General features: G+C 36.4%; 2 protein-coding genes across 5 annotated transcripts in view; one reads left to right on the top strand and one right to left on the bottom strand.

Annotated features, from left to right (window-relative positions):
* LOC132157347 (MAP/microtubule affinity-regulating kinase 3-like) overlaps nucleotides 1-16,286 on the top strand; it is a 28,725-nt gene extending 12,439 nt beyond the window's left edge. Inside the window, exons 5-17 of one of the 3 annotated variants that reach the window (XM_059566672.1) lie at nucleotides 1,718-1,783; nucleotides 1,872-1,942; nucleotides 3,177-3,233; nucleotides 3,364-3,600; nucleotides 3,677-3,796; nucleotides 4,589-4,688; nucleotides 6,770-6,882; nucleotides 6,970-7,120; nucleotides 7,324-7,526; nucleotides 8,586-8,689; nucleotides 8,906-9,145; nucleotides 13,635-13,679; nucleotides 15,103-16,286. In XM_059566672.1, the coding sequence (XP_059422655.1) occupies nucleotides 1,718-1,783; nucleotides 1,872-1,942; nucleotides 3,177-3,233; nucleotides 3,364-3,600; nucleotides 3,677-3,796; nucleotides 4,589-4,688; nucleotides 6,770-6,882; nucleotides 6,970-7,120; nucleotides 7,324-7,526; nucleotides 8,586-8,689; nucleotides 8,906-9,145; nucleotides 13,635-13,679; nucleotides 15,103-15,460 (1,865 nt within the window). In that variant the 3' untranslated portion in view covers nucleotides 15,461-16,286. Of the gene's footprint in view, nucleotides 1-1,717; nucleotides 1,784-1,871; nucleotides 1,943-3,176; nucleotides 3,234-3,363; nucleotides 3,601-3,676; nucleotides 3,797-4,588; nucleotides 4,689-6,769; nucleotides 6,883-6,969; nucleotides 7,121-7,323; nucleotides 7,527-8,585; nucleotides 8,690-8,905; nucleotides 9,146-9,338; nucleotides 9,366-13,634; nucleotides 13,680-15,102 lie in introns of all 3 variants that reach the window. The other 2 variants (XM_059566673.1, XM_059566674.1) reach the window with 2 other exon arrangements.
* Nucleotides 16,287-16,968: 682 nt separating this feature from the next.
* ckba (creatine kinase, brain a) lies at nucleotides 16,969-24,252 on the bottom strand. 2 transcript variants are annotated; one of them, XM_059566670.1, is made up of 8 exons: nucleotides 24,107-24,252; nucleotides 20,629-20,816; nucleotides 20,318-20,472; nucleotides 20,072-20,204; nucleotides 19,287-19,458; nucleotides 18,685-18,808; nucleotides 17,283-17,472; nucleotides 16,969-17,176 (listed from the first exon to the last, which is right to left on the bottom strand). In XM_059566670.1, exons 1-8 carry the CDS (start codon nucleotides 24,115-24,117, stop codon nucleotides 16,998-17,000), a joined length of 1,152 nt encoding a protein of 383 aa, XP_059422653.1. In that variant the 5' UTR covers nucleotides 24,118-24,252; the 3' UTR covers nucleotides 16,969-16,997. The 2 variants fall into 2 exon arrangements, with proteins under 2 accessions (XP_059422653.1, XP_059422654.1); XM_059566671.1 differs by lacking the exons at nucleotides 20,629-20,816; nucleotides 24,107-24,252 and adding exons at nucleotides 21,170-21,374; nucleotides 22,709-22,827.
* Between the last annotated feature and the right edge of the window lie 663 nt (nucleotides 24,253-24,915).

The raw sequence follows: 24,915 nt of genomic DNA, 5'->3' as shown, positions 1-24,915 counted from the left end.
AGTGGCGGCTGCACATCGCAAATCGACTACATGCTTATCCGTTAATGAGATTTGAAATTCGTGGCAAACGCCAAAGTGATCCCGTTGGAAGCAGTCACCCTCCAGCATTGCCCGCTCTTCATGGATCTCAAATTGGACGTTACCAGTGAGAAGCGCCATCGGGTCACCAATATGGAAAAAATCTAATGGTGGGGCCTTCTGCTTAGGGCGGACTGAATTGTCTCGAGATTGAAGGCTGGATGCCACGCAGACGACCAAAGAAAAGATGGAAGGTCCAGATTACTGAAGACATGCATCATGTGAACGTTGTCCCAGATGATTTCTTGGACCGAGCCAAATGGAGAACAGCGTGCTGACAAGCGGACCCTGCCATTGCATGTGGTAAACGATAGGATGAAGAAGAAGAAATAACCAAAATAACTTGATGCTTGTTTCCACTTACCCCTTTTTGAGTCTGTACAACAGCCTATAAGTAATGGCTTAGGTAATGTTATTCTCATTTAGTTTAATTGATTCACCTACATTTGTTGTCATTTCCTGTTTGCAAACAGAATGATTATCAGAGCCAGACACGTCGTCATGTCTTCAAACAGAGGGGTTTATGTAGCACTAGCCTGTGTTTAGAGACACTGTCGATGGTACAGCATGAGAGAGAGCTGCATGGTGTTTCACGACAGACAGATGTTCAACAAAATGGGAAGACAAGGAACATGCTTTAAATGTACAGAGGGGGATTTATAAATAACAAATGATTTCTAAAGAGATGGAAAAATTAAGCTCATGAGAGCGACACGGGTAATAAAATCTTTCTTACAAAAGCGATGGTAACAGTTGATAATGTCATGGTATTAATTCATTGGCATATTCATATGTCATAATGTTATTTAGGTCAGTATTTTTAGTAATTTATTGGGTTGTCTTCAAAAATGTATATTTTCAGTTTGAGTAATTGTAGTACTTCAACTTAAATGTATGTGATTTAATTTATTTGACTAGGCAGCATTTTCAAATTAATTGTCTAATTATTTTTTAATCTAAAATTTGTATTTTACTTCAGTTTTATTTTAATTAACAAAATAGATTTAATATCTAGTTTAGTCTAGTTTATATATATAGCATGGTATAGTGCTGCACGATATTGGGAAAAAATGACATTGCGATATTTTATTTTTCTGCGATATATATTGCGATATGAAATCTAATCAGATTTTTTCTTACAAACAAAAAATGGGGTGAGCACACTTACATTCTCATTTTAAATGATTTAATACATTGATACCATCATCGCAATTGATTAATATGCGCGAGGGAGAGAGAGCAAAACAACGCTTGTGTTGTTTGAAGACGGTGAGCGTGCGGCCGGGGCTCACTCGCGCGCTCTCTCTCTCTCTCTCTCTCTCTCCCTCCCTCTCTCTCTCTCTCTCTCTCTCCCTCTGTCTCTCTCTCGCGCTCTCTCTCTCTCTCTCTCTCTCTCTCTCTCTCTCTCTCTCTCTCTCTCTCTCTCTCATATTGTGTATATAAAAATATTTTTATTTTATGTATATATATATATTTTTCTTTAATCGCCAGTACTTTAGAATAAGCATTTAATATGCATTAGACAGTCTTCCTGATTTGTACCTGATTTGATATTAAAAACACCTTTTTCTTTTGCTTCCTTTTAATCTTTGATTATCATTTATCTCTTCTCTATAATTGCCTGTCTCTCTCTTTATAGTCAAACTGTTTGAGGTGATAGAGACTGAGAAGACACTGTTTCTTGTGATGGAATATGCCAGCGGAGGTAAGTGTGTGTGTGAGAGAGTTTCCTTTTGCATCCTTGTCTTTCCTGATGGTTTATTTCTGACCTCTGTGCTCTCTGTCTCCTGCAGGTGAGGTGTTTGACTATCTAGTGGCTCATGGGAGGATGAAAGAGAAAGAGGCCAGAGCTAAATTTAGACAGGTGCAGTTCTCTTCCAGTTTTCTTTCAACATGTTAGACACACACTGTGATTGGTTTTAAAGTCTGTGTGAGTTTAAATGAGTTCATCAGCCTCGTTGTGTCCAGTAATGACCCCAGCCCAATAAACCCACGTCTTGACTGTTATTAAAGACCCCTTTTAACACATTGTTTGTTGAGTTAGGTTACTCAGTTATGTCACTGCACTAAAATGTGGAGAGACTGAATACACTGGCATTAAGTAGGAATGCAGTTAATTAATATTGCGCAGCTGTGCCATATTATCTGCACTCAGAGCTAGTTAGTTACATCATAATTTAACTGGGGATGGAGCAGTGAGTCATTATTAGCAGGGTTGAGTCTAGACAGATCTGTGGAACAGAAGAGCCAATCAATGCTAGCCATTGAATTTTTAGAAATGCTATTAATGTGATTCGACAACCCATGACAGGATTGGCAATGTCCTTTTCCTGAAATGTATTTAGTATTATCTATGTCACTACATCTGATTAGATGCAAGCGATTTTCCAATGTTATTTTTTGAATATTAAGTGATCAATATCTAAAGGAATTTACAGTTTTGCCAGTACAAAAGTTATGTTTAGGTTTATGTGTGAGTGAGATGTGTTTCTGTGTTTCAGTGGTAGTGGCCTAGAAAAAAAAAAGTGTGTGTGTATATGTGTGTGTATATATATATATATATATATATATATATATATATATATATATATATATATATATATATATATATATATATATATATATATATATATATATATATATATATATATATATATATATATATATATACACACACACACACTTTTTTTTAAACAGATTAAAATGGTTCGCTAATATATATACGTAGTTTTATACGTAGATCCTCGCTGAATAAATGTATTAATTTGATCTTTAAAAATTCTTACTGACCTCAAACTTTTGAATTGTACTTTATGATAATAATAATAAAAAAAGTTATGTTCAAAATCAACCCACAAATCACTTTAGGTTGTATTTGCACATTTAAAGAAAAATAAATAAATAACAAAAACGGCATCATCTTAAAGCCTCTTTAACATTTGAGGATCCTTCTGCAAGATTGTCATTTTAATGTTTTGCCATGTATACCAAAACAAAGTTGTAATATTTATTAGTTTAAAAGGTAAAACAACTGATTCAATATATTTATTTAATGATTTTAAGCCTGACAAATGATCTGATTTGTATTATTTGTACAGATTGTGTCAGCTGTGCAGTATTGTCACCAAAAACACATTGTTCACAGAGATTTGAAGGTAAGAAGTTTGTTTTTGCAAAATCAGATATGGCTTATATGACTGTATTAAAGTGCATATGTGTAATAACATGTATGGAAAATGCAAACAAGATGAAAATAAGCTAAAAGTGATCTGTGTGTTTCCCCAGGCTGAAAACCTGCTGCTAGATGCTGATATGAACATTAAGATAGCTGACTTCGGCTTCAGTAACGAGTTCATGGTGGGAAATAAGCTGGACACGTTCTGCGGCAGCCCCCCTTACGCTGCCCCCGAGCTCTTTCAGGGAAAGAAGTACGACGGGCCAGAGGTGGACGTGTGGAGTTTGGGCGTCATACTCTATACGCTGGTCAGCGGCTCCTTGCCCTTCGATGGACAGAATCTCAAGGTTTTACTTCCCTTTATCAGTGTTTATATGTGTTTGTGTGCATCGCTGTATACTTACCGCCGTGTGTTTTCCACAGGAACTGCGTGAACGTGTGTTACGTGGAAAATATAGGATCCCTTTTTACATGTCCACGGATTGTGAGAACCTTCTTAAGAGATTCCTGGTCTTGAACCCAACCAAAAGGGGAACGTTAGAGGTTAGTCTCTGTCTCTATCCATCTATCGTACCTCTTTTCTGGTTGCCTTTTTAAAAAAAAAGTCATTTTTCATGACATTTTTCTGTACTAAAAGCAAAGCTGAGTGATAAATTCTGTATTTATATATGTATACCATTATACAATTAAGCTGTCATTGCTCAGAAATATTCAGTGAAAATGTGGTGTTTTTCATGTATTATACTAACTTCAGTGAAAGTATGTTGTTATCTTGGTGTCATATAAGTGAGAATTATGAAATATTCTTGTAGGCACAGGTTTACTGTATTTTACTTTATTTTTAAACATTTGTAATATAATAGCCCCCCCCTCCTTTTTTTCCTCCTTTTTATTTTATTTTTAATACTTTTATTCAGCATGGATATATTTAATTGTTCAAAAGTGACATTAAAGACGTATAATGAGATAACTGTAGCTCTATAAATAGCTTTGTCATTACAGGACTAAATGTAAATTTTAAAATATAAATTTTAATAATTTTTCACAATATTACTATAATTGTGATTATATAAATGCAAGCCTCGGTGAGTATAAATTACTTCTTTCAAAAACATAAAAAAAAATGTCAATGGTAGTGTTCAGTAAGGGCTTGTTTATTTATTTGTATTATTTTATCTTTTTTTTTTTTTGTCGCAATGATCATTCCTCTGATAAAAATTAGTCTGAAAGCATATATATGCATATCTAGATATACTGAATACCAAAGGCTGAAAAAAGAGAAATTTCTAGCTATGTCACCTAGAAATGGTTAAATATTTTTTGTTTCTCCTTCAGCAAATCATGAAGGAACGCTGGATTAATGCTGGCTTTGAAGACAATGAACTCAAACCCTTCCTTGAGCCAGAGGCAGACATCTCTGACCAGAAGAGAATAGGTGAGAGGAAACTACACTGCAGTTAATTCGTTTGCCTCTATATCAATGTTCAATTTTATGCAGCGGAAACATTTCGCATGATCAACTTCGGAGCCCAGGGCGATTTATATTTCTATCACAACACTGAGAGAAAGCGTCCAGAGACAATGAACTGAGGGTGCAGAGGGCACTCTTGTTAGTGTGTGTTGTTGCGTAATAACCAGCAGCTGGCTCCCTCCTTTATCAACATCTCCGATGTCTACTCCTCCCTTTAACGCTCTATTTCAGCGAGGATCTCCCTCTGTAGAGTGCGGTGCACCCCTGCTTTGCACGCTTATCTGCAGTCAACCCGCACATATGCCTGCCAGTGTAACCACACATATACATGAGTGCACACCTGGCGACTTATTGAGGAAACTGCAGGAACAAGAACACTTGAATGTGGAAGTCAGAGAACATGGTGATTGTGCTCGTCTAGTCTCACGTTGAGAGGAGCATGCTGGAGCCTGGCAGCCCACAGAGAGGTCCTTGTGTATGTGTGTGTGGAGAAGAGGTGAAACGGTGAAACGAGAAGCTTTGGCTCTTTGAAGGAAAGCACTTCGGTCAACCAACATATGGATTCCCATGAGCCCATTAAAAGGCAGATCTGAGAGGGAGAAGGTGGCTTAATTCAGGCTCATGAAATATATCTTTCCGTCTTCCGTCATGCATCAATAGAGAGAGCTCTTCGTCACACAACATCCGACTGGCTCCTGTATCATGTAGATGCCCTCTTGAAAACCTCTAAACATCCTGAACAGTTTTAGTTGTGTTCTACTTACTGTTTAAGTTTTTCACCTTTTGGGTTTATATTTACTGACTCGTTTCTTTTGACGGATGCTTTTCACTATAACGACAAACAGTTCCCATCTCTTTTATACATTTATAACTGCTCAGTAGACTTGTTTTTCTTGTTGGTACAATTACAAATTACTGTTAATTATATACAATTATTAAAATAAATCATTTATTAATTATTAAAGTGATTTATTTAGGGGTTGCACATTATTTTACAGTTTGTGTACTGTGTAATTACAGTGTACTTACCCAAGAAAGTACGGAGTAATATAAGGTAACTAAATGAACTTAACAAGGTTAGTTTCAGGTTTAGTTCCTAGTTATTTTGCATTTATTCGAAGTACTGTAGTAAGCTCATATGTAATGCAGAACAGGACAGTAAAGTGCCTCTGCATTCATTCATGTTAGGTTTCGTGGACTAACAAACAGCATTTTTATTTATTTATTTTACAGCATTTATGAATTAAGGTTAATTTTCAGCATTTATTACTCCAGTCTTTCTGTCATTCTAATATGCTGATTTGGTGTTTAAACCTTACTTTTTATTATTATTATTATGAATTAAAAAAAAAGAGGTCAGTAAATGTCTTTACTGCCATACGACCAATTCTCACTATTAACAAGTTGCTAATTAGTTAAAAAAAAATTTTACAAATAAAAGTATGCAGGCCTTAATGTTTGATTTGTAGTGTATGTAAAATTACCGTTATCGGGTATTAGTAAATGCTATAAAATCCTGTGCATAATAGCCATTCCATGAACTAATGTAAAGTGTTACCTAATAAATGTATCTGAGTTAAAAACAGAAGGTACAGTGTATTCTCTTTTAAGCAACAGTGAATGGGTGGCTACAGGATGGATCTGTGTATTGTTAGCCATGTGTAGGAGGAGCGGATGACTCATTCTTACAAATAAACTGGATTTATCTCTTGGTATCGACCTACTGGTTTATAGTGTCTGCATAGCAACTGAGTGGGGTGATGTGTGATACGATTATGCTAACATGTTGAATATTAAATTATCCTCAATCTCTAAAAGATGCATTAGTCTACCATTAGTGTCTGATTTGGTAAACAGCAGCCCTCATTGTAGATATCATTCATGTTCTTCATACAAATAGTGTGGGATTGCTTGTGTGCTTTCTTAAACCCTAAACCTAAGTGTGATCAATAATAGTAATAGAAACACAAACTTTCTGTGTAAAGATCTAGACTGAAAAGCGTCTCTAAAATTGATCTGAATTCTTTGTGTGTCTCATTCTCCAGATGTGATGGTGGGAATGGGCTTCTCTAAAGAGAAGATCCAAGAGTCTTTGTCCAAAATGAACTATGACGAGATCACAGCCATATACCTACTTCTGGGAAGGAAGACCAATGAGGTGAGCTTCTAATGAAGAGTGGCTACTTACAACTGATTTTATGGTCTATGTTACAAATGTGACTTGCTGCTGTTGTGTGTTTTGTAGGAGGTCAGTGAATCCAGCTCCATTACTAATCTCTCCGTGGCAAAGAGCAGAACCACCAGTGAGATGAACGGCCAGTCACCATCGCACCTGAAGGTCCAGAGAAGCGTCTCCTCCAGCGAATCCAGAAAATCTAGACGCCACAATGAACAAGGTGGCTTTCTCTTTACAAACAGACCAATATTAGCTTTTTGGATCCAAAAGGTGCATATGCGCACAGACTATCAATGGAATAAAAATTGGACAACTCTAGTATCTACTCAAGTCTACTTTATTCATGATTTGCCTCTTAACTAATTCAATGAATCACACATCTGAATCTTTGCTGAGAAAATCTCCCGAATGTCTCTTTCACAGTTGGTGTGGTCGCTAACTCGGCGTTGAGTAACTCTAAGAAGACGGTTCCTGTCCCAGCTGACGGTGACGGCAAACAGGAAGGTGGAGTCACTGCACGTAAACCGCCCACTCACAGCCCCCCGAGCCCACTGCTGGGTAACGCCAACAACCCAAACAAAACAGAAATACCTGACCGCAAGAGAGGAAACTCCATCACGCCTAATGTGAGTTCACCCTCACTGATGATGTATGTGTGTGTGCTGGTATATATGGTTTATGACGACACACTTGTGTGTAATGACATAGGTACTACAATGTAAACATGGTTTATGAGGACACTTTCTGTGTCCCCGTAAGACAAATGGCTTAAAAATACATACAAAACGGTGTTTTATGAAATTCAAAAATTGCCAGTAGTTTTCTGTAAGGGGTAAGCAAGGTTTAGGTGTAGAGCTATAGCAAATACAGCTTGTACAGTATAAAAACCATTACACCTGTGGAGAGTCCAATAAACCACAAATGCAAGTGTGTGTGGATGTATATGTGTAAATATATGTGTGTGTGTGTATATGTATGAGAACTTTCTACTGTACTTTTTTTTTAGTAATTATTTTGTACTGTCTTATTGAACTATTTTTATTGTGCAACACATTGGTCAACCCATGGTTGTGTTTAATATTGCTATATAAATAAAATTGACATTGACATATAAATTATTAGTCAAAACGTTGGGGTCCAGGAGATTTTCTTTTTGTTGTTGTTGAAAGAATTTAATACTTTTATTCGGCAAGGCTGCATTAAATTGATCAAAAGCAATAGTAAAGACATTTATAATATTACAAAAGATTTCTATTTCTTTATAATTTTATTTTCAGCAAAGAATGCTGAAAAAAAATGTTGTATGATTTCCACAGAAGTATAAAGCAGTACAACTGCTTTCAACATTGATAATAATAATAATAAATGTTTCTTGAGCAGAAATCACCATATTAGAGTTATTTCTGAAGGATCATGTGACACTAAACACTGGACTAATGTTGCTGTAAAAAATCAGCTTTGCATCACCAAGATAAATGACATATTACAATATAATGATATTGGAAAACAGTTGTAATAATATTTCACAATATTACTTCCTTTTACTGTATTTTTAATCAAATAAATGCAGCCTTGGTGAGCATAAGAGATGTATTCAAAAACATCAAAGAAAATCTCACCGACCCCAAGCTTTTGAATGCTAGTTCCCTTGATGATAGAGTTTGTGTTTTCTTTTCATCACACAGAATAACTCTGGATCAGAAGGCATGTCAAGGAGAAACACGTACGTGTGCACTGAGAAAAACAACCCAGAACACCTTTCTGTCATTCCTAATGGGAAGGAGAACAGGTACAGGTTGCCCTTCCTGTGTCTTGATTGATGCCCTTAATATGTGCATTAGGCAACTTTGTACGCTAATTTTTAACAGGCATTAATGCAGTTTGCCACTTCACAGACACTCCAGGCTGTATTTTATTTTTGTTGTTTCTAGCACCTTGCTGTACCACCTGGGTTACAGGAACACATTGTTTGTGAAACCAAGCCTGACTTTGTCTCCGTCTGTAGTGTGACGTTGTCTCCTGGCTCTCGGGACCCGGGTGCCTCCACTCACAGCATCAGCACCGCTGCCACTCCTGATAAAACACGTTTCCCACGAGGCACCGCGAGCCGCAGCACCTTTCACGGACAGCTGAGAGATCGTCGCACGGCCACCTACAACGGCCCACCCGCCTCGCCCACACAGCCGCGCAGCCGCGGTAATGCCAACAACCTGCTCACCAAGCTGACCTCCAAACTCACGCGCAGGTAAACACACATTCACATGCACAAACACAGCGTTTTTTACAGTGCCAGTGACATAGGATTGAGGCCTGAGTCTTCCTTCCTTTTCCTGACCTTTCTTTTGTTTGTATTTTTTTCCTAAGGGTTCATTAGAACGGTTTATTTTGCCCATCTTTGTAATGTCTATTCTTTATTTCTTTTCATTCTTGTGTTGTAGAAATATGTCATTCAGGTTTTCCAAAAGGTAGGACATCGAGTTCATGGGGTGTAAATCTGTCTTTAACGTAATGAGAGGAGTCCGGGGGCTGACGCACTAACCCATAGTGATTTGATTGCAGTGATTTGGAGTTTAATGCTCTCTCAGTGGTTGATTACAGCATGCTTTAAAACACTTGCTGCATCCTAGTGTGATCATCAGATCAAATCAATCTGCTGCTCTTTTAACTGATTGCTACTAATCAAAATGTTTGCATGACACAAGCTGATTGTGCAAAACAATGTGTATGACTTAATTCAAGGGCTTCGGTACATTCACATCTGTACAGGGTGTAGAGAGATCAGTTTGGCATTCATCTGCAGTAGCTCTGTGTGATTCCTGGACAAAAATAAAATTGCTAATTTCCTTTTTTTTCCTTCTTTTTTGTAAAACAGGCAATGATTTGCAATGCCGTTCAAAAGTTTGGGATCAGTAAGGTTGTTATTGTTTTTACTGAACAAAATTGACTGTTAAGACACATGATTTAGCAAAATACTTTCAATTGCTGTTCCTTTGAACTTTCATCATCAGAAAAATTAAAAATAAAATTTATTTATATATATATATATATATATATATATATATATATATATATATATATATATATATATATATATATATATATATATATATATTTATATATATATATATATATATATATATATATATATATATATATATATATATATATATATATATATATATATATATATATATTTATATATATATATATATATATATATATATATATATATATATATATATATATATATATATATATTTATATATTTATATATATATATATATATATATATATATATATATATATATATATATATATATATATATATAATGTACATATAATGTATATATTATGGTTTCCACAAAGACATACACAGTACAACTGTTTTAAACATTTCAGTTATTTGAAATATTTATTGAATGGTAAATCATCATATATTGCTGTTTTACTGTATTTCTGATCAAGTAAATGCAGCCTAAGTGAGCACAGGAGACACTAAATAACATTTAAAGACTAGAAAGTCTTACTGAGCCCAATATTTACAAATGGTGCTGTAAAAGTTTTCATTGTGTGAAGAGTAAAGAGAGCTCTGAAGAACAGATTTACAACTAATTTGAATGATTGAAAATCATCAATATAAAATTATTATAAATGGAAATTATATTGAAATGATGAAAATCTGGTTAAGTCATAATGGATCCACAGTGCCATCTGGTGGGAAAAAAAGAAAGTGAAGAAAATGAAATAATTATTCTTGTGGTCCAGTTTTAGAAACGAGATAAGTGTGGACTGAGACCCAGTCGCAACTGTAGACCTAAATGAAATCGGAGTAAATTTGTAGAATTTGTAAAATTGAACAATAGGCCTGTGCCCCTGCAAACACAGTCACCTACAACATGGGTATATCCATAAGACTCCAATAACCAGAGATAACGACTGTGTTATTAATTATTTTATGAAAGAATTATCTACTGGTTTTATCAAATCTAAAATGCCTATGTAATATTTTCTTATTTTGAGACTATAGTGAGACACTCAGTCACTCAATGTGTCCCAGGTGTGGGTGTTTGCTGCTGAGCTCAGTTTATGATTGTCTGCTAAATGTGATTTGATTTACTCTGACTGGTGGACCTCTCTTCAGATTGATGGGTAGTGTTGTTCTTCACTGGATGGAAGCTGCTTATGTTCACCAAGGCTGCATTTATTTGATCGAAAATACAGTAAAAACATTAATACTGTCAGATGCGGTTACAATTTAAAATGTCGAATCAATTTTAAAATGTCATTTATTTCCTGTTATGCCAAATCCCTGTTATATAATATTCTAGGATTGTTTAAATATTTTAACAAGAAGTTAATGTGTCCTTTAAAATCCTAAACTTTTGAACTGTATTGTGGTGATATAATGTCTAAAGTTAGAGCATATGGACACGTCTTAAAGAAGGGTTTTTTGTGGGAGGAGTCTGTAGTGGCTCATAGGGAGGATTTGAAGTAAGCTGCAGCAGACTCATGTTGAACGACCTTCAGGAATCTCCTTCTCATCATCAGATTTGTGAACTGATCACACACTTTCTCTAACAGTAGGAAATGCTGTTTTAATGCTGAAACTGTCTCAATCTATCCCTCTCTTCCCCTGTGTTTCCTTCTCTTCCTCCCTCCCCTTCCTTCCTTCCCTTTATCTCTTTCTCTGTCTGCCTTCCTCCCTCAGGGTCACTCTTGACCCGAGCAAACGGCAGTCTGCCGTCAAATCAGGGCCGGCTGCCCCCTCTGTGCCCCCCACCCTCACAGTCCCCTCCAACCCTGCGGCAAAGACTCTTAGTAAGTCTGCGCTCCACTCTTTTACAGTCTTCCTCTTTCTGTATCATCCCCCTCTCCTCCAGCCTCTTCCCTTCCCACCACACCACGGGGTTCCCACGGCCATGGAAAACATGGAAATAGCAGGACAGTTTAAAATAGTTTTGCAGGACTGGAAATTTGAATTGAATTTTTGTTATAAATGTATAAATGAATATATTTACAACGCCTTATTTATAATAAGGTTCCACTTTTCATTAGTTAACAAAGAACCAACACTGAAAATACATAAACATTCATTAATTTTGATTAGTTCATTTCAAAATACCATTATTAAAATCAGATGTTGTGTATGTTGTATTATTTAATTGCCTATTTGGATATTATTTCGATAACGGTTCATTATTTCATCAGGTTAACAAAGACTCTCAAATATGGTAACAGATGTTGTTAGTTAATGGATTAACTAATGTTAATAAAAGGGACTTTATTGGTCAAGTATAAATTAATAAAATATATTATACAAATTAAAAACATCCATCTTTCTCTTTCTCTCTCTCTCTCTCTCTCTCTCTATATATATATATATATAAAATGACACTTTTCATAAAATTGTATATAAAAAATAGTGTGTATACATTTAATTTTTTTACATGTATGTGTATATAACTATTATTAAATAATTATATTGATTAATATGTAAATTAATAAATAATTATATACATTTTATGTATGTAATTATATATTCAATAAATTATATATTAAACAAAATACTTTATTTTTAAAAAGATTGTGTGTGTGTGTGTGTGTGTACACATGTATACATTTTAAAAATTTTATATATTTAACAAGTGTAAGGTATGTTAGGTGTGTTTATATATAACATAATATTTAACATTTGTATTTATATTGTAGAAATGGTATACTTAATAAAATATTTTACGCCATATTGAATTGATGTGAACACATTTGAAATTATTCTTGCCAAATGCCAATAAATCTGTCCAACAGATGTTTCTAAAGGATTCATCATAAGCGAATCCGTTTTCATTCGTGACTTTGAATGACTCCTGTAACTTCATTAGTCCAATAGAGTGGGAACCCTGTCTCTAAACATGTGGCTCTGTAATGGCTGTTTGTTTTATCTGCGTCCACCAGTTTAATTTCTTTCCTTTTTGTCGGCTTTGGACTGCTCTTTTCTTCCAGATTCAGAAGCTCTGGCTATAGGCAGTTGTAGAGTGTCACAGATGAAGAGTGTCTGGAGTAAGGGCTCGTTTAAACACGAACGACAGCTACAACTTCACATTGTGTTTAATGGAGATCGAAAGGCTGTGTGCGTGTGTGTGTGTGTGTGTGTGTGTGTGAGAGAGAGAGGGAGAGAGTGAGAGAGAGCAAACGACTGTGTTGTCTGTTGATTTTAGTTCGAAACGTTGGCATATCCATAAACGCACTACGACACGCACCCTCTCGCATGCGAAGAACACAGTATACACTGTATGTATAGACATGTCCTCTATATCTGTATATGCGTCTGATGTCAGCATCCAGCGCTCAGAACAGGCTTTTACCCATGATGCACTCTTTCAGTGATCTTCTAGATATATATTCTTCATTGAAAAAAGCAGCATGGCAACAAACCACTGTACATATTCAGGTGTCCAAGTTAATCGTAAGAGTCTTGTATAAGTTGTTTTGTGTTTTGTCCAGCATACTGATGACACCAAGTCTTTGTGGGGTTAACTTTTTGCTTACCTCTTTTTTTGTTGTTGTTTGCGGTCCATTTTTTTGCTCATTAAGTCTCTATCTATCTCATTGTGCGTGTAGTGAATTGCTCTAAATGACTAAAAAGGATTTCCTTTTCCCTTTCTGTCTCTCTCTGTCCATTCCTTTTTGCTCCATTGTGATCGCTAACCTTTCAACAAAAAAAAAAACAATAAAAGAGTCTCAACCGAGTTTGAGAGAAGCGGGAGATTTGAGGGCTCAAGGTGAGGTGTCAGTGACTGTGGAAACCCTTACTTCCTCTCCTGGTTGATTATTTCCGTGTGTTGTGGACGTGTATTTTCCGTCTCCCACTGTAGGAGAGATCAAATTGTATGTTAGTGTAGAGGGCCATTAGTCTGCTTTATTAATGTTAAATGTTTGAGTGGTGTGCTTTTTTTTCTTCTCTTTTTACATTAGGGCTGGGTGATGTTAATGTTAATGTTTTTTTTATTTATGTTTATTTTTTTATACAGTACATATTTATTTAGCTGGTTATTTGAAATTATGTAACACTGCAAATATCAAAATAATTTAAATGCACTTTATTTTAGCAGAAAGCATAATTAGACTAGTTGTGCAGACTGTAGTGTTGATAAATATTTGGCAATAGCGTATCTGAATAAAAGTGGCAATGTGAACTTAATAAAAATGTATATTCAAATATTTTAGTTTGTATAGTTAATATTAAATTGCATATTAGCAAAATATATTTAGGTGATAAACAGTTTAACTAGATTTTCACAAGTAAAAATTAATAAATCTAAAAGAATCTTACTTATTTAAAACTTTTTTTGCATTAAAACACGCTTGCTGTTGATTTTAAGTGTTGGTTTCACTGATTTGGAAATACTGAACTATTACTTAAAATACTTTATCAAGATATGGGTTTAGGGTCAGTATTTATTTTTTGAGGAAAAATATATATTTTTATTATGTTTTTGCAAGGACGAATTCAATTTATAAAGTGACAAACGTATGTTACAAAGTTTTCTAATGCAAATAAATACTCTTTTGAACTTTTTTTTTTTAAGTCTTAAGTTTCTACAAAAATATTAAGCAGCATTGATAATAAGAAATGTTTTTCAAGCATCAAAGCAGCATATTAAAATAATAAAATGACTGAAAACTGGAGTAATGATGCTGACAATTCAGCTTTGATATCACAGGAATAAATAGCATTTTAAAATATATTAATATTTAATGATTATTAAATAATTAATTTGAAAATTGCAATAATATTTCACAATTTGACAGTTTTTACTGTATTTTTAATCAAATGATTGCACTTAGTGAGCATAAGCAACTTGTGTGAAAAATATAATCAAACCTAAACTTTGTGTTATATTGAAAATAATGCAGATTTTATTATTTATCTTTTCTTTTTCTTTCTTTCTATATCACCAAGCCCTATTTTATGTTACATGGCATTAAAAATGAGCTGCTTGTGTGCATGCCCTAGTCTGCTGTGCATTTGATTGGCCTTAATTCCCATGTGTAATGATAACCCATGCATGCAGCTGCTGCTCTCATTCTTCACTACCATTGTGTTAAAGTCTTAGTGTATTAGTAACCCCAATACAAGAAACGTCCTTCTTCATCTTTTGCCTTAACCGTCTCTTTCCATTCCCATCCCGCTCTGTCCCACAGTCGCCATGTATCTGGGGATCAGCAAAAAGATGAAGGGAAAGATGGAGAAGACGGGAAACCCCGCTCTCTCCGTTTCACCTGGAGTATGAACACCACCAGCACCATGGAGCCAGCCGACATCATAAATGAGATCCGCAAAGTTCTGGATGCCAACAGCTGCAGTCACCAGCAGCGCGAACGCTTTCTGCTTCTCTGTGCCCACGGGGACAGCCGCACCGACAGCCTCATCCAGTGGGAGATGGAGGTTTGCAAACTGCCCCGGCTCTCACTTAATGGTGTCCGTTTTAAGAGGATATCTGGCAACTCCATCGCTTTTAAGAACATTGCTTCCAAAGTTGCAGGCGAACTCAAGCTATGAATAAATCTTTATTCTAACTACATAGAGAAATTTATGAAATGGTTCAGTTCAGTATAGACAAACAAATTAAGCTGTACAATCCTAAGGTAGCAGTTTACGAATATTTTTTTTTTAATAAACCACTTAAATGTATTTGAAAAAATGTATATATTTTAACATTGCTTAAAGCAATAATTTTCGTTACATCGATCACACAATTCTCGTATTATCGTGCAAGTCGTTAAATGCTGTAAAAAGAGCAGGTTTGAACCTTTCAGTGTTACGATTGTATGATGCTCTGAGAATGTTCAGAGAGGAACTCCTTGCCATCGCCATCTTTGCAGACGGATGAGTTGAGGCTTTAACATTCAAGAAATTGATGCTAGATGGAGATTTGTGGGGTTTTGTTTTTGCTTTTTAACAGGCACTATTCTGTGGTGGTTTTAAGTATCGCATGTTTGGGCGGCTGTTGTGTAAAGGGTTTCGCCCGAATCTTGAGTTGCTTTTTGAAAAATTGCTCTGCACCTCTATGTATTTAGGGTGCTCGTCTGTGAAAGCGGCTGCAGTAAACCTGATTTGAGCTCAGTTTCACTGTTTGAATGTTATTAAGAGCAACATTGATGTTTTATAATTTATTTCACTTTTGCCCACTCAAATGTATTTTTGGTGTAAATATACTTTATGCGGCAAGTACACATTTTCATACGGTTTTGTTTGAGTTCTCTGAAACCAAGAGGGCATCTTGTAATCTTTCACTTATAAGAGACACCACAGATTCCATTAAACTATCTGTAACTTGTCACAGTGTTCACTGCAGAGATCGAATACAGCTACAAAATGATCTCAACATTTGTTTTGCCTCTTTTTCATGTTTTTTTCCTGACTCTTCCTATTGTATGAGCTGCATCTTAACTTGGAAAGCTTTATACATTTTAAAATAGTAAACATTTTATTGTAATGGTAAAGTTGAATTTTTAGCATCATGACTCCAGTGTCATGCATTCCTTCAAAATCATTTTAATATGCCGATTTGTTGCTCAAGACACATTTCTTATTACCAATGCTGAAAACAGTTGTGTTGCGCAATACTTTTGTGGAAGCCACCAATCATCTTTTGTAAAGACAACCTGACACTTGTTCAATTTAATGCATATATTAATATATTATTTCAAATTGTTGTTCTAGACTGCATTAGGTAGTAATTGCAGTTTTTGTGATCTCTATAAAAATGCTTGACTAATTCTCAAATCAGGAATAACTGTAAAAGTCATGGAAGTTAGTGAAAAGGTATAGGAATCCCCAAACTTGTTGGCATGATATAACAGGGAAATGGAAGAAAGACAAGAAGCAGGTCAACACGAGCCAAATTTTATTCTGACATTGTCATTCATCTGTTGCCCTGTTACATCTGAATGTGTAACAACTCACTAGAGTGGAGACAAGGACCTTTAAATAAATCATGTCTTCCAAGAACAAGTCAACAACCAGTCAATTAAATGAACAAAGGTGAGGGGAAGTGGAGAGAGGAGAATGTGGGAAGTGAGGTTTTGGAGGGAGTCTACTTTTGGGCAGGCATGAGGTCCTCAATGGCCTGGCCTTTCTCTAGCCGTTTCTCCATCTCTATCAGCAGTTTGACTCCATCCACCACCATCTGCACCAGCTCCACCTCAGAGAAGCCCAGGCGGTCAGCGTTGGAGAGGTCAAAAACACCACCCACAGCTGCAGTGTCCACACCACCTATTGAACAAAAGGCACTACTTACTTATTGGCATCAGTTTGCACTCTATATTTTTGTTCATGCCACTCTTAAACCTACTGCAGCTCAAGTCGGTTCGGTTCCTACCTGTTCCACGTTTCTGCAGCCTCAGTCTCTTGAGGACCTCCTCAAACTGGCGGTATTTGCTGAGATTAGGCAGTTTGACGTGCACTCCTGCGCGCAGGCCTGTGCCGAGGTTGGATGGGCAGGTGAGGACGTAGCCAAGATGCTCGTTCCACATGAATGAGTGACCCTTGTTTTTGAACAGCTCCTCAATCTAAAAAAGGACAACGATCAGTTTGTGCTTCTCGTAGCTCAACTATCTAGGGTCTCGCATATACCAGAAATGATTTAAAGGGTTAGTTCACCCAAAAATGAAAATTAGCCCATGTTTTACTTGCATTCTAAGCATACTAGGTGTATATGACTATATTTTAGATGAATCCAACTGGAGTTATATTAAAAATTATCCTTGCTTTTCCAAGCTTTAGAATGGCAGTAGGAGCCATTTTTTGTAAGGAAAATATCCACATTTAAAATAAAAGATTTTTTCCTCACTTCTGTCAACTGTCGTAGGCAGATGACATGTGTAGTGCATACAGCAGTGATTAGTGATGAATGCGGAAGCGCGATGGAGAATTTTAAAAAGAATTATATAATAAAATCACAGTTCACAAATTAAAAGCACAAAACAAGGATTTGTAAAGAAAAATGTTGGATGATTTCAAAAGAAGTCAAGAGACTGGTTTTCTTTTGCTAAATTAAAGAAACGTTGCTTCCTTTGCTCCTGTAAACAAACTCACAAGAGGTGTGTGCACGAGACATGTGTCCGACATCATCCGCCTGAAATGGCTTTCCACACATGACAGCGGAAGTGAGAGAAAAGTGTATATAACATTAAATATGGATATTTTGCTTACAAAAACAGATCAATATGCTACAGGAGGCCTTTTATTGCCACCTGGACCAACGTGGGGCACATTTTATTATGGATGCGCTTTGACTACTTTTGGACTTTAAAAAAAAAAAAAAAAAAACACCGGGGGTCACCCACCTACTCCCATTCTAACGCTTGGAAGAGCCAGGATCATTTTTTTTAATATAACTCAGATTTAATTTGTCTGAAAGAAGAGTCATATACACCTAATATGCCTTGAAGGAGTGTAAAACATGAGGTCATTTTTATTTTTGGGTGAACTAAACCTTTAATTTATAAGATCAAGCACATTTATGACAGAAAAATAATGATAATGACACAGGAATGATATGTGGCCTATTTCACAATCAAAATCACTCTCAGAACAAGTTTTCCAGCTAATGAATGAATCCAGCCACTAACTTTGAAGAGCTTAGAGCTCAAAGCTGCATAACTGCATTACGCTTCTAATAAATGAACAAATAAAAGAATGTTATCGTGTATTAGTATGGGTGCTAATATAGTTCCTGTTCTTGGTGTGAGCAGGCTTTTATGACCACAGTGATGTAATACCTTAGTGAGACCTGTGCAGAAACGGTTGAAGACCTCCTTCATGTTGCCACCTTTCTGCATGGAGATGACACGCAGGTGGTCCTCCTCATTCACCCAGACGAGGAATGTCTTGTTATCATTGTGCCTGGAGACAGGGAGGAAATGAGTGAGGGAATGTCTTCTAAACCCAGCACAGAAATGCAATTCTTAATTAGAATAAAATGTCTGTAACATTTACAGCTTCGGTTACAAATGACATGCTTACAGTAATAACAGTAAATATTACTCTGTACTTAATGTATATTTGCACTGTAAGAAGGATTCCTTGAAATAAGTATATTTGCACTGTAAGAAGGATTCCTTGAAATAAGCTGTAAAGTTTTCAAATAAAATTCTATTATTGTCAAGCCAATACTACAAACCAAACAATTAGGAATGGTCTCAGCACTTTTAATGCTGTATGTTTTTAGTGCAAGACTGATAATGCTGGTGCTACCTGTATTTGAAGAATCTGGAACAAACTGACAGAAAGGAGGTTCCTTCTCTTTAAAAAAAAAAAAAAAAAAAAACACTCTAGAAAAAGTAGCACAAGCAGTGCTTTAAGGACAATCCAGAACACTGACCAGATGCCCCTGGCGTCAGGCCAATCACGAGCCATCCCCGAGGCCAGCAGCAGGGGAGACACAGGCTTGTCAAACAGGAAATGGTCATCGATGAGCTGCTGCTGTTCAGCCTCCGTCATGTTTTTCAGGGCATAGTATTTTCCTTTGAGGTCCCCAGTCAGAACACCTAGAGCTACAGACAGAGCAAACTGATATGAGAGTAAACCCCATTTCTTTAAATGATTTCTTAAATATTGTCATAGACTTCAGCTTAAAATGTCTAAGAAAGGAATATTTATGTTGGTCCAGTCATAGTTGATAATTACCACTAGAGGGAGCTACATGAACAGACCTAACTTTCAGGAACATTACTACATACCAGTTTGCCTACTTATGCCAAAAAGTATGTACTCTGTGGGGAAACAAAAAATCCTTCGAGTAGTTTCAAAGAGGATTAGGGGTACTTTGGGGCATACTACCATGCCATAACCACATCTATGGATCATAACCAGACACACCATAAATGGGGTCTTTCATGCGAAGTAGGATTCTTCTGTAGTTCTAAACCAAATCCTCCTACAAAGTGCAACGTACTGTGGGCAATATCAGCCATTACAGTATACACACTCATCTACCCTTTGAATTTATCAAACAATAGACCATCCAGGTACCTTTGGGAAACTCACTTCAACATACTACGCTTTGGGACAAACCAATTCTGCTTACGAATACCATTTATGACCGATGCAAATTGCAAACCGGTCTCAAAATAAACCAATGTTTACCGCGATGCTGCAGTGACATACCTTCCACAGAGAGCTTCTCAACAGCTCGTCGCTCTCCACGACTGCAGTGGGGCGGCAGGCAGAACCCGCGGATGCTTCTGCCTGTCCTGACGCGAGAGCTCAGCACATAATTGGCGTCCAGGTCATCACCCCCCTGCAGAAGCAAAGTTTTAGATACGAGTTATCACTGTACCAAATATTACTGATCAATGAGGGCGAGTAAATGGCAATATCATTTTTGGTGGATCTGTGCCTTCAATTGCATACCTTAAGGTTACTGGGGTTGAGGTCGGTCTTGTGTTTGTCTGTGGGTTTGTATCCTCCATGTCGGTCCTGAATAACTGGGTCCAACAGCTCCTTGAACACCTCATAGGTCTCCTCATCCCCAGCCACACAACCCACAGTCATAATGAAGGGGTGGCCTGAGATGGGAAACAAGTCCATGTACACAAATTAGGAGCCATTCAATCAATTGCAATACTTAGGCCTACTAAAAAAAAAACATAACATCATGTGACTTCTCTCAGGACTATCTAACCCTGGCCCTGACCCCTGACAGACTATGCATGTTCTTTTACCAGGATTATCTACTCCAGTCTGAATGACGTTATCTATGGTGAAGCCGTTGGGTGTGCAACGCTGACGCAGGCGCTTGTACATGTCCAGAGTGAGGTACTTGGCCATATGGTTGTTGTGCTCTGAGAGGTCTGGATAGTCTTCCTCAGCTGGCCGCTGCTCGGTGGTCAACCTGGCTAGTTTAGCATTGCTAAATAAATACAACACATTGGGTGTAAAAATGCCATGCACTTGCTGTTGAAGAAAGAAGTCACCTGTTCTGCCGTGTTCTGAATGGGTAAGCGCCATTTGTTTTACCAAATACACTTAAATAGAACAGTTCATCTTCATGTGGCCATCTAAAATTAGATTTTCCATGCCACTCCATTTTGAGCTTATCTATACAGGAACAGTTTTTATTCAAAGCCCTCTGCACTAAAACAATGAGTCAGCAAGGTCACCATTTAATCACACTTCTTTCTGCTAGCAATGCACCTATATGTTGTAAAAGTACACGAGAAGTGGTCTTTTGGAGGACTTTTGGAGTCGTTTCGGAGTCTTTACCTGGGTTATCTACCCCGGTCTGGATTACGTCATCCAGTGTAAACCCGCTGGGTGTCTGTTTGGAGCGCAACTTCTCATACAGTGCCGGTGTGAGGACCTTGGCCATATGGTTGTTGTGCTTGCTGAGGTCGGGAAACTCCTGCTCAGAGGAGAACTTCATCTTCAGCTGGTTGTGACTGTTTCCGAAAGGCATGACTGCTGTTCCCTGAGCGTTGTGGCGGAAATGGGATGGAAAATAACAGTGGTTACACTGAATGTGAAATTAAGCCAAGAGGTTCAACACGAACTCCCAACTTGGCATTTGAATGAATCTGGAAAACTTTTTTTTTGTTGTTGTTTGTTTGTTTTGAGAAATATGGATGCAGTGAAAGAGTTCCATGGCCTACCTACTTTTATGCTAGTGATAAGTACTACTTTACACAACTGAAAAGGTCAAATGTGCTATGGTTCCACAAAAATTGTCATAGGGTAGGGAATCATTGATCTACATAGACACCATCCTTAAATATAGTAAAATTTGTAATAAAATGTAAAAAACGCTGTAAAAGTGTGCCCTATTTAGCCGCTATGCCTATGACTCCAGAATCTGGAGCGTGATTGACTCATTTTAGTGAATCATACACATACAATGAAGTACAGTGGCCGAATTAATGATTCTTATCAGTCGATTCTTTATAGGGAATCAAAGACGCATCAGTCTGAGCGGTTACAGAATTAATCCGACTTATAAATGAACCGAAAGTTATTACTTCCGTTACTTCAGACTGGAATTGAACCGAGAATTGAAACTTTTCATAATGTGAAAAGTTATTTAAAAACCATGTAAGTTACCTTGAAAATATTATTATTATTTTTTTTTTTTGCTAAATCTTTTAAAATCTGAAACGATGTCATCAGTTGGCAACAAACGGATGATGGTATAATGTAATAAGAAATTATTCTTATTATTCCACATGCTTCATACTCCGTATAACTAACGTTACTAAAAGAATCCGGAAACCGACAGGAGTCGGAAAAATATTTTTCCAATTTCCCATTCATTCTTGAAGGGTGAGTTTGGGACACAAAGCTCGCCAGATGGTTCATGTCTATTTCAACACGAAATATCGGTTCATCTTTGTGCTGTAACTTACACTGAAATGCCTAAACCTTTGCACAAAAATACGATTGTAATCGATGATTTAAAACTGCATGGGCACAGCGTCCACTGGACGGCACCAACGACAGAGAAAGAGTGAGCTGTCATTGATCATGACCTGCAAATGGAACGCTTTCCTTTACAAAAAGCCTAGAAGTGTTCAGAAAAAGCAAGATATAGGACCTCAAATCAAAAGATTATTTGTAATATTAATCTCTAACACGAAGCCGATCGATCCCCCTCCATGCGTATAATTCTCTTCGTACAACGATGCACTAAAAACCGGTCTTAAAGCTTATCCAGAATCATTCAGCGCCGTTTATGCAGTCCTTTTTTTATTTTATACATTTTAAATTTCGACCACGTTTAAGCAACTAGTTTAATGAGAGATGAAGCCTTACCGTGGGTTGTGGGGTGCTAGAACTAGAGGGAGACTGAGCTGAGACGAAGATCCCTATCTTCCCGGTGGAGTGTGAACTCTGTGAGGAGTCTGTCTGTTCTCCGACACTAGAGTCAGATCCTGATGATGGAGCATTGTTTTATAGTTCAGGAAACCGCTCCCATTGGCTGCTATTTGTAGTCCATTCATCCCATTGGAAGAACTTGATATTGCATTAATTTGACTGCTCTATACAAATATGTAGTACATATAAAATATGCAAATATATAATTATAAGAAAATTTGTTTAATTTAATAAATTTTAAATCATAATCAAGTAATTTCCATGCAATTTGTGTCTGACCTGTAAAAATATATGTAGTAGATTTAGAAGAAAAACAAGCAACATAATGTATAATGTGTGAAATTCTTATACATTTGTGTGGATGTAACGTTATATGTGTTGTTTGCCGTTTGTCACCCATAGTATTAATTGTTTTTGCTTAAATGTGTCTTTAATGATGTTGCTTATAATGCTAAATTATACAAATTATAGCATGATTTAAGAGGAGCACATTTCTCATTTGAAAGGATAACTTACTTCAGCTTTATTATTTGGGTTAGGGGACTGGAAAACACCGACCTAGTGAATCTTTACCACCCATATACTGTATAAAAACCTGATAAAAACATACCACCACCCTAAATCAGATCCTGTTCCTTTAAAATGCTCTTACATCATTTTCCCGCGACAGATTAGTCGTGTGAAATTGACGTTTTGCTACCAGTCGTAGATTTGTAAATGGATAGCAACGCGTTCACATGCGCTTGAGTCCATCCACATGACGTGAAGAGCTGCTCTCTAAACTGCGTTCGCACGTGACTTCCGTGTGGTTTATCGAGTAAACTACCTCACACACGTGCTGCACTGTCTTTCTGCTCCTTCGCAAATATAAAACTACAGCCTTGCTGAAACAACGGTGAGCCTCTGCGTCTTTCTTTGTGTTAAACGCATCTTCATTTCGAGCGATGTATGTTCAAACATGTGACGCGTTTCCATTCAAGCACCGCACGTGTACTGTTTACTGTTAAGTTAACGTTACTATTTGAAAATAAATATTACGTTTGCTTGCGATGTAATGAATGGTATTTCAAAAACCGTTATTTCATATTCAGCGTAGCCCTCCTGTAAACATGCTAACGCAATTTGTAAAAAAATATGTAACGTTATATCTAAATAATCGATCATATCTGTGCTCTCATACAATCGACGTCGCTTGTTAGCGCATTAAACTTAGTCACTCAGATTATCCTGTTCGTCTTGTCATTAAGGACAGTGACCTTGCTGAGTCTTACACATAAAATAATAGAAATCTTCACAAAGATGAGTAAATTGATTATTACTAGCAGGTTAACTTACATATGACCCATTTGTTTTCCTGTTGTGAACCGTCTCAGGACTGCAGATACACACAGATGCTAGCGATGTTGAGTCTGACTGGCTGCTACTACCTTAACGGTTTCTAATCATTTAAATCAAAATAAACACTGACTGGACGTTGAGTGTTTGACGTATGGTTATCATAACTTATTTATATGTATTCATTTATCTATACATCAACTACGTCATCATTCTACAATTATTTTATTGCTTTATTTATAGGTTTTTATGCATGTGTGTCTGTATATATCAACATCGATTTAACAAAAAAAATTAAAAATTAAAAAAAAAAATTATTCATAATAATATTAGACTCGTGTTATTTCATTGGTTTGGGCGTTTTGTGTAATTTATAAACTTAACATAAAAATACATATTTAAAGTGTGTCTTTTCACAATATTTCCATTTGTATAATTGAAAAAAAAAAGCTTCTTGAGAATAAGTTCATAATTCGGTTTATAACCTACGAGAAGTGACAGCACAGTGGATTTTTAATGTTTATATTTGCTGATTTGTCTCGCTCTAAAAGTACAGAAATTGTACAATTTTCAGGATTTAAAAAGACTGACAACTTTGATTTGACCTTAGCTCTTAATTGACATCCTGCCATTGTGTTCATAATCATTTAAATATTAATAAATTATCTGAGATTGACAAGAGAGAGAGAGCATTTCTAAAAGTCTTAAGTTTTATAAAAAAAAAAAAAAATAAGCTGGCATGAATATTTAATTAGGTCTAAAGTAAAATGAATGTAAATGTTTTGTCTCCCAGTTTATAAGAATAATGT

The sequence above is a fragment of the Carassius carassius genome, chromosome 14 (genome assembly GCF_963082965.1).
Source record: "Carassius carassius chromosome 14, fCarCar2.1, whole genome shotgun sequence".
NCBI lineage: Eukaryota > Metazoa > Chordata > Actinopteri > Cypriniformes > Cyprinidae > Carassius > Carassius carassius.
This window is presented reverse-complemented; position numbering and strand designations above follow the sequence as displayed.